General features: G+C 40.3%; 1 protein-coding gene across 1 annotated transcript in view; it reads right to left on the bottom strand.

Moving 5' to 3' along the window:
- Positions 1-530: 530 nt before the first annotated feature.
- Positions 531-10232, bottom strand: part of fmr1 (FMRP translational regulator 1) — an 18371-nt gene continuing 8669 nt past the window's right edge. The window contains exons 12-15 of the mRNA XM_035669386.1: positions 8085-8325; positions 7387-7587; positions 6633-6718; positions 531-5845 (exon numbers count right to left, since the gene is read on the bottom strand). Coding sequence (XP_035525279.1) covers positions 5630-5845; positions 6633-6718; positions 7387-7587; positions 8085-8325 — 744 coding nt within the window. The 3' untranslated portion in view covers positions 531-5629. The remainder of the gene's footprint in view (positions 5846-6632; positions 6719-7386; positions 7588-8084; positions 8326-10232) is intronic.

Raw genomic sequence — 10232 nt, forward strand, 5'->3', positions numbered from 1 at the left:
TTAAACAGCAAAAAAAGAAAATATCAGGATAAGTGCACATTTGAAACAATAGTACAAATCTTTTCTCAGACAAATAATGACATCATTATATACAGTATGCCACCCTCCCTTCTTTTTTCCCATCATGTTTTTGTTGTTGTTTTTTTTTACAATACAAAGCAACTCCATACTGCTGATGCTCTATTGACAATATAGAGGTTACTTTCACTTTCACTGCAGAGAATGCTTACTGGGAACAAAATGCAACATGGCTGCATTGTGAACGGCAAGTGAAAGCAAAGGCCCTAACAGCTTAGTGAGACACCAATAATACTTTAGAAAAAGAGAAATGAACTCCTAAAAAAAGCTCATTTCATGAATCATTACTCATGTTACATAACCGTTTTGTGTGACATTTTCTAAAAGGTAAAAGTTCCCCATGTGTCATTGATGGTTGTCAGAAAATGTAACTCATCACTGGCTACTCCAGCTGATCTCAGGTCAGGGAGAAATCAGACAAAATAACACGGATTCAAAAAACTAAACTTATGTATGTCTTTTTTTTTTTAAAAACATGTCTTCGAACCTAGTCTCCAAAATCCATAATAAAGATGTACATGCATCGCAAGACTAGAAAGGTACACAGATCTCTGGTAAAGATAAGACCTGGCTCAACCTCTGAAATCTTTTCAGTTCTTTTCTTTACTTCAGTTACTTTCCAGGAAGGAAAGACAGAGAGGGAATAAAGTGTCACCGGGATAACATTTTAAAAAGAGGGTCTGTGAGGAGAAACGGCTGACTTCAGAACCAAAGCCGCCACAGAAGGTCATGAACTGCACTGGTCTACGAAAGTAACTGAATCCACATCACAGATCAATTGAACCAGGTCATAAGCTACAGGTTCACATTTGTCGACTGTACAAGGGTACAACACCTTCAGTGTTTGAACAGGATCAGGTTGTCAAAGCAGGCGGTTTCCTGGTGTGACAAAATCAACCCAACAGTTAACAGGAAGCTCAGAAAATACTCCAGCGACAACCCAGGGGGGTGATCAATGATGTCACGACAAGAAGTAGCCACCTTTACACACCTGGTCCATTATGAACGTCTCATCATCCCTGATTTACATGTCTAGGTTGTGATACTAGCCACAATTGAAGGCACATGTCACACAAAATATGGGGAGGTTCCTCTGAGCATTCGCAGCTCTCTAGCAGGAGAGTTTATCCAAATAAGAGGTCAGATTATTTTATGTGTAAATATAACAAGCTCTGCTTTCACATCAAGATTTGACTCAGTTGTTGAAGATGGAGCGCAGTGGCTATTCTGAATTTGAAGTCCAGTATCTTTTATGTGTCAACCTGGTTAAAAGTTGATCCAACCTACAGTAAAGGAATTTTAATGCTATGCTCACAATGCTAGGCTCTCCTAATGAAAGCAATTTTAAGGTAAGTTCAACATTTTAGGAAATTTGCGTGTATTCGCTTGCCAGAAGTTAGGTGAGAAGATCGATATCACACTCGTCTGTCTGTAGAGTTTGATACTAAAACAAGCAGCTGGTTAGCTTAGCTTAGCATTAAAACTGGCAAGCAGGGCAAAACAGCTAGCCAAGAAGTCAAGAAGTACGTAATTCCAGGACGCTATAAAACGTTTTTTTTTTTTTGATTAAACAAACAAGATTTTAGAGTCGCTGGTAGGCAGAATTTAGACCGAGGCAGGCTAGCAGTTTTCCCTAGTTTCCAGTCTTAAACTAAGCTAAGCTAACGGCCTTCTTGCTCTAGCTTCCTGTTTAGTGTCAACCAATCCTCTCATCTAACTTTTAGCGAGAATATTTCCAAAAATGTCAAAATAAAATCTTTCAGAGCACCACAGAAAGGAAAGCTAAATTTAAGGGCTAATTTGACCCATTAACTACTCAATCTGAGAACATCTGCAGATAGCAATGCTAAAGCTGAAGATACAGTATTTTGAAGTACTAGTGTTTTCATTAAATGTTGAGCCTACAAACGCGCAGAGAAACCTCAGGAAACTTTTTTTGCTTTGCTTTTTTTGTTTTACAGTGACTCACATTTCAAGAGTTTTTTTTTTTAATTCAAACTAATGCTATAATCAATCTCCCCTCAATCATAAATCTTCACACAAATACTTTCTACACTAGCCCATCTATGTTACTGCAGTCACTTTGAATTTAGAATACAATTTGGGACAACCGAGAATGTACATGATCTTTAAAGGCCTTCGTGCCACCTACATTGTACTTTATTTTGTTGATGATGCCACAAAGGATATTTCCATGCAGACGATTTATGAAGTCAGTAACTCTCTGAGATGTCCAACTGAACACCTCGAGATGAGAGCTTGAAGTCGACACGTTTGGCTTGTCTGATGTCCGGAAACCTGAATTTGTTAGACAAAGTTACTTTGATGACATAACTGTCTAGTCTCTCTTTTTTTTTTTATTTAAGTCTCTAGCTGTCCCTGTTTAGGGACTAAATAAATTACCAGAAACTACAGAAGTCGTTTTCCACTATGGTGCCTCCGCAAAAGAATTCAAACAAATGCATATTGTGTCACAGAATCATCCATACAAGAAACACCCAGGTATGAAAAGAATGGATAGGTTCAAACAGACAGTATAAAAAGATTGTGAACTACTCAGAGCAATCGGGTGCTTTTTTAGAATGGGCCAAATTCACAGAAATGGAGGAGCATAAATCCAAGGCACAAAGATTTTTTAAAAACCCTCATTATGACCAAGAGGGGTGGCAGAAAACTGACAGACCGCAGCTCCATGACTGCGGTGAACACTGTGTTCTTAATCCAAAAGAGATTTCACAAAGGAGGCTTAGAAAACTGGACTTGAAGATGAAACTCTTGCTTCATTAAATCAGACCTTATACTCTGGCTTAAAGCAGTTTCACTAAACTTTACTGCGATGTAAACTTAAGTCAGGTGACACAGTTGCCCAGTCTTGCAATTTAAAAGCAAGACGTAGAGGAACGCACAATTGAAATCATGCAACCAAAAAGTGCATTGCACCCTTCACAGTGTGGTTTCCTGAAGATTTGTTGTAACTGAAAGTAAATCTGTTGGGATTAAGGCCTCACCTGCCCTGTCGTTTGCAAACTACAGCTAAGAGAAATTTACAAAATAAGATTAATACACAAAAGGTTTAAGTCAGAGAGCGGGCCCAGAATAAGTTGGAAAACCAGGGAGAATAAAACTTACACCAAATTTTTATTTTGTCAAGATAGAACTCAAATGTTTTTTCTTCTACAGTAATACTTCAAACAGGTTTTTCTAGCTGCAAAACAAAAAGGTTAAACACAAAGGTTCTCATAAATTAAAGAAAAGCCGATGCGATCAGGTGACACACATTCATTATGTTGCCGCCCTAATCCTGCAACCTAATCGAAATGGTGTCCATCCAGGAGTGCGCTGTTAAATGTAAGGTAAAGTGGAACTAACTAAAGTAAGTCTAGCTTACAGCCTAAGCCCTCTGTGTGAAATATCTCACTGTGGAAGGTTGAAAAGGCTCCCAGAGTCAGTCTGGTACAGGACGTGGATTCCTGTTGGCAGGTTTCTATGAAATGAATGAGAATATGGAACCTCCCTGTATGAAAAAGGGAGGTGCCATGAATGTACTACAAAGCTTTTATTCATGACTGGAGTAAAGGCGTTAGTCATGAGTCACTGTTTATTTTATAATGACTGTACAGGTTTCACCTGTGTTTCTGGCCATTGTATGCTGAATGTATAATCATTTGTCACGGCTACATTTTCATGAAGTATTAAGATTTACAGTAGCTGCTTTAAGTGTGCAGTTTTGTGTGCGATTCCTTTAGTGTCCACATTGAGAGCATTTGTAGAAGCGTATCGCAGATCAGACACATTTCCATTTTATCAAAACGATCAATCCACACCAACTCCGACACGCCCCCCTGAGAACCCCCACTTTTTTTTAACCTCCGGTGAAGTGTAATCTTCACAGAAGGCTGTTGACACAAATGTCCTGTTTGTACATTCTGAACTAATTAATGGTATTAGTAATGATTCATCAAGGCTCCTACTTCCACTGTGGACATTAAGGAGCTTGTAGGGGAAATAAAATCAATGAATCGATGAATAAAAACATCAGTTGCTGTCCTCGCAGCACCTGAGGAGCTGCTGTTGACACACAGCTGGTTCTGAGCACAGAGCAGAGGTCGGAGTCGGTGTCGATTGAACAGACTGAAGGTTTCAGTAGCTTAAGTCGTTTGACAGGTAATTCATTTTAAATAGCGTGACATTTTGTACCCTGTTAAAGACTCTTATGAGTTGGTGTCTTTGCTTCTGTAAAGGCATTTTAAAAGTATATTTGGAACAGAGTGCCTCAGATTTATGTCTCCCCGCTGGTACGTGTAATACGGTATTGAATTTAAGATTGGTCTGACAGTTGAAAAGACTAAAGGAATTTTACATTATCTTGGCAACAGGAAACAAAACACAGATGACTTCAATGATGAGATAAGTATTTGTTGGCAATGTCATTGCCCATGCAAACCTGTTGGCATTTCATCCTGAAACATGGACACTTTGAACTCCTCCAGACCCCAAAGGCAGGTTTGATTTTCTCCAGTGTCAACATGGTGATCAGGGTTCAAATAACTATCAAAAAGAAAAAAGAAAAGAAAAACCCAAACCAAAATGTCTTTTACAAACATCCACTCCCAGTCTGAAAGCTCTGCATGTTTCCCATGTATAGAACTTATTTGGGTGACACCCAAAACACATCTGCCACTTAACCAAATATTTTACCTGTTGGAATTGATTAAAATCTCTCTGGGAATGCACCTGAAAGATTGAAAGATGCTCAATGACTTTTCTACTTCTCATATAAATGCAATTCTGTGCTGCAGCTGAATACCAAGTGTTGGATTTTGGATCTTTAGACCACCAGAAATAAATCCTCAACCTGTGGGAAACACTGAAGCCTCCCCTGAACCGAGTGCTGTCAGACCATCTCTACAATAAACATCTGAAGTAAAAAGTGTGCAACAGGAGGAGGGAAGGAACATTTCATCCTGCCGTCTGAAGTGGCTGTAATACCTTGTTTCCTTGTCAGACAATTATTTCCTTAACTTGTTTGTCTCATTTCTTTTTTCTGATGTGAGCAAGTCCAAAAAGGGCAGTGGAAAAAAAATCATCCAACTGAGTTGAATTTAAAAAAAGAAAACAAGTAAAAAATGATTTGCCTTTGATGGGTTGAGGAGCGTGTTTGTGGTTAATGCCTCTGTGAGATATGAGCTTTAGTCAAATTCCTCTTCTTCTTTTCCTTTTGTCCAAAAAGTGCTGTTTCTTTTATGCATCACTTTAGAGAAGAACAGGAGATACCAGACCGAGAACAAACGAGACCAGTACACTCAAAGACCTCAACAGAGCAGACCAGCAGATACCAGATCACCTCTGGTCTACGACTTCACTACGGTAAACTCTTCCATGCTGATGAAATATGTGTATTCATGTGTTTGACAAAGACAGAGAAAGAAAAAAGCGAGAGAGACTTTACGATGGTTTTATGATAAGTTGCCTGTGTGTGTGTGTTTCTGAGTGTGTGTGTGTGTGTGTGTGTGTGTGTCTGTCTAAGTGAGAAGGTCCTCCAGTGGTCGATCTACGACACTCCGTTCACCAGCGGAGGAGCGTCCTGTTTGTCTTTCTTCATCCCTCGGTCTCTGATGGGTCTCTGATGGTGATGGCGAGTCGGGCCCTCACCTCCGGCATTGACGCCACTCTGGGATGAGGAAGATCCTCCTCCACCTCCACCTCCTCCTCCTCCTCGCCCCCCTGAGGAGTGCTGCACGCTACGCTCGTTGCCGTCCACACGGATCTGTGGGAGAAAGCAAAGATGTACAGTCTGGTTCCTTCACAGCAAGTGGAGGGGAAATATGATCACATACAGGCTCACTGATGAACTGGGAAATTAGATTGGATCTGGGCTCACATTTATCGTCTCAGAATAACTCTTGGCAGTCAAACAGCAAAGACTAAATATACTCTTAACTCAGGACAGCGTAACACATGAAGCTTCCTACTCTGATGCTGAGTGACGAACGGGACAACTGTGACATTGCTGTCTTACAACATTCAAATCTGATATGAACAAAAAAAGCACTACCACATTTACCAAACTTGAGGTGTTGTACGAGCCAAGTTTGGGAAATTTTGTCACAAATAGTCGGTTGTTGTAGAGAGGTTTCTGTAGACGGCATGTGTTGTCCTATAATTCACATTGTAGGTTATCTTTATATAAACTCATTATCGTCAGGTGTTAATCTCTCTGCCATCTCCTCTGGATTGATCCTAAATATTGCCTGAGATCAGAGTCATTTACTAAGTTACAGAAGTTGTAGTTACAGTAGTTGTTCCTAGTTCTAAAAGTAGGACCAAATATGTCACTGAGAACTTTTGGCTAATTTGGACTGATTCCCTTCTCTCTTGAGACAGTACAGGTCCAGATCAGAAAAAGATGTCTGTAGGTGTTTAAATCTTTTTCTTGGTCTCCAGTAATTTCATTTAAAACCAGCCGGCTCTGTGTGACTGGTGAGTAGTGTTTCCTAGAGACCGTGAAGATTTAAACAGAGGATAATTTTAGGGCAAATGTGTGGGTGTGTTACCTGTAGAGTGTCTTCCTGCGCTCTCGTCTTGGGGTCTCTGATATGACGAGGTCTTGGCTCGCTCCACTGCATGTCGTCACCTAAACCTGGACAGACAAAACCCTGAAACTCAGCTTAAAACGTATCGTGCCTGTTCCCACCACACACATAGGATGATATAAACATGAAACAAACCAGTTCTAGGACAAAGTGCAATCAAAAACCACTGACTAAAGCCAGTGTCATTGCCAGAACCTTCAGAAACCACTGCGGTCTAAGACAGCAGCAAGCTGGCAGGTAGCAGCTTGAAAACAGGATTAAATCCATGTGTGGTAATTCAATTTATGTCTGGGGAAATTTATATAAAAAAAATATATAAACGTGGATCTCCTTGAAAAAGCAAACACTCACTGAGAATGTAATAGTGAGTCTGCAGGGAACTCATTACTTGAGTCCTTCCCATTCTGCAGGGAATAATTTGATGAAAGCCTTACTTTTTTGGAATTCACTACACACACATTTCTTTCTCCTTCTTACGTCTCATTTCTTATAACTTGAATAAAGATTATTTCTGTTCATTTTCTTCAAAGTTATTTTTATCTCCAGGCGAATGGTAGAAAAACAGCAATACTGTACAGTTCAGTGACGGAGGGAAAGCTTATCAGGCTTTTCAACTGGAAATATTTGACTCTTCTCTCTACAAATTACCAAAGATACCTGCTGAGCACAATCCTGAATGAGATCAAATCGCCACAAAAAGATCATAACTGCCTACCTTTATACCCTCCCCCTCCTCTTCCTCTCCCTCCTCGTCCCCGGGGCCCTCCTCCGCCTGCTCTCTTCCTCCCATCTGTCCGTCTGGGCAGGGTCCCACCGCCTGTCATCAGCTCCTCGGTGGGGGCCAGTGACCAATCACTGAGCTCGTCTTTGTGGTCCGACTCCGTCTCTGAAGCGTTGGACGCCTCCGAGTTGGTGCCTGGGGGAGGGAGGACACACGTCAAACCTCATATAAACTGCCACGGAAAGGCAACAAGGAATTAGCCACTGATTAAATGTTTTGTTTTACAATTAAGTCAATGCCTGGGGAAGAGACTCTCTGTTCAGTACTTACAGCCTTGTACTAGCTGGATGCTTCATGTAATTTCCATTGTAATATCAGATATCCAAACACTTATTTTACCCTGAAACGGGGCCACTGTACACAAAAACTTAAGTCTCATCGAATGTGCCTGAAAATAATCTCAATCTAAGCCGGAGAAGCAGCTCTTCTGCTTCAACATTGTGCCTTTCACATCCAAACCAATGAGAGCACTTATAATCAGAGGTGTGAATATCTTATATTAAAGCTTCAAATAATTTAGTTTATCTTTTCAAGTACAAGCACATTATTTGAAAAAGAAGATATGAATTAATTGAAACAAGTTTCAATGACTTCTCTTGTTGTTTTTATACAGAAATGATTTTAAATCGTACCTGAGGCGAAAGTTGCACCTCCTCTTCGCCCTCTGCCACCTCTTCCTCCCCCTCCTATGTAGGGTTTGCCTCCTCCTCCACCTCCTGCTCCTCTCCCCATCCCCAGCCCCATGCCGTTATCGAACACATAGGTTTTGTCTTTAAGGTTTCGAGGCCCCGTCCCTCCTCCTCCGCCTCCCCCTCCTATCTGTCTCAGCTGCTCGTCAATCTGAAGGCGCTCCAGGCGAAGCTGATCCACCTCCTGTGGACATGAAGGATCGGCAAACATGAACATTATTATGTTTACATGCACAGTAGTAGACCAGTTTTAATCAGATTCCACCCAAAACCAGCTTTGATTTTAATTTGTATGAACCCGGAGCATTTTTAAGTTTAGTACATGGAGAAACCAGTGATATCAGTGGATCGGAAGGTGTATGGTTGTGGTGTAATTTAGGGTTGCACTCTCTGTCTTTCTCTCCTCTGCTCTCTGTGTGAAGTGAAAGATATTTATGGCAATGAATTAGTCTCAAAACCTGCACACATAAACAACAGGCGTGTGTGTGATGCAGTGTAAGTGGATTTGATACTAGATTCAGACTAGATAAAATGAAACTGCAAAAGCTCAACCATATATTCAAAAGCCTAAAATGAATTAGTGGACTGTACACTGATTGAAAATTGACGTATTAATAAAGAACAATGCATCCCTGTGCTGACCTGGGTCCCATCTTATGCTTCAAAGTTCTGTATTAATCCCAGTTAAGTCAATTTGCCCCTGCGTCTGTGCTGGGCTGTAATGATTACTTTCATTATTGATCAATTGATTCTTTGTTTGGTCCAGAAAATGGTGAAAAATGTTTCCCAAAGCCTAAGGTGACGTCCTCAAAAGATATTCCCTTTACTGTCATAGAGAACTAAATAAAATATTCACATTTGAGAAGCTGAAATGACAGAATTTGGACATAAATTCTTAAAAAAATTTAATTATCAAATTAGTTGGCAACTGATCGAGTAATTGTTGCAGCTCTAATGTTAAACGTTTAATGCTTAAAAAATAAATGAATTAGTGGCATTTCTTTAATAAAAGACCTGAATGTCTTTCATTTAGGTGGACCAACAATAAACATACGTAGATGTGAGAGCAAATGTGATCAATTGCTGCGCTGATGCTCTGCTCTGAGCATTAAAACATCCTGTTAAACCCGAAACATTAGCTCGCTGATATTTCTCTGAGAGTGAACCCTACACCTGCCACAATATTTAGGATATAATGTTTACATGGTACACAGAGGAAGCTGGTTATTTAACTTCCTGTATGCAAGCTTCTTACTATTCAAAGGTTTCTGTTCATCTGCATCAGTGCAGTGAATCCAGATACAGATACATTCTGTACGGACTGACGTTACCTCAGCGAACGAGGATCAACTCACTCTGGTTTCCGGCTGCCTGCTGCATTTATCACTATACTGGAACTGATTATTCTTAAGAGTCAAGAGTTTCACTTTCACTTTAACGTATAAATCATCATTGCACTATTTATCATCGTAATTTTTGTTTTACTGACTAATTACACCCAATTAGGCTTGAGGAGGCACTTGCAAACATTGATCAGAAACCTGGATGAGGTGTTTGTATGATACATTATCCCTGTTTTTAATCAGAGTACGCTGATTAGCGTCCGTAGGTTTCTAAAAGTAAGATATTGTGTTACACAAACCTACTCAACTTAAGGAAGCCAGCGTTCGATTTCAATGAATGTGAATGTCATTAAGGTAGCTAATATTGGTCAACAATAAGAAAAAGATCAATAGTTGAATATTTTTGGAACATACACGTAATCGCTGTCTTGCAATTTTATCAGACAGACACACAGACATAAGAGTGAGTGGGAACATCAAACTCACTCTTATGTCTGTCTGATGAAAACGAAACTACAGCTAGGAGACAGTAAGTTAAGCTAAAGACTGGAAACGGGGATTTCCAGTTTTTGCCAGTTGCCTGGAAACCTCACGGTGACGACAGCACTCCAGGAAGTCACTACTCCTTCGTCTTTGGGCAGAACCAGGCTACCCTGTTTCCAGAATCTATACTAAGCTAAGCCAACTGTCTCCTGGTGGTAGTTTCACATTCAACAGAGTCTTCTCATCTAACTCTCGGCAAGAATGT

The sequence above is a fragment of the Morone saxatilis genome, unplaced genomic scaffold (assembly GCF_004916995.1).
Source record: "Morone saxatilis isolate NCDOM2014 unplaced genomic scaffold, NCSU_SB_2.0 Contig22, whole genome shotgun sequence".
Classification (NCBI taxonomy): Eukaryota; Metazoa; Chordata; class Actinopteri; family Moronidae; genus Morone; species Morone saxatilis.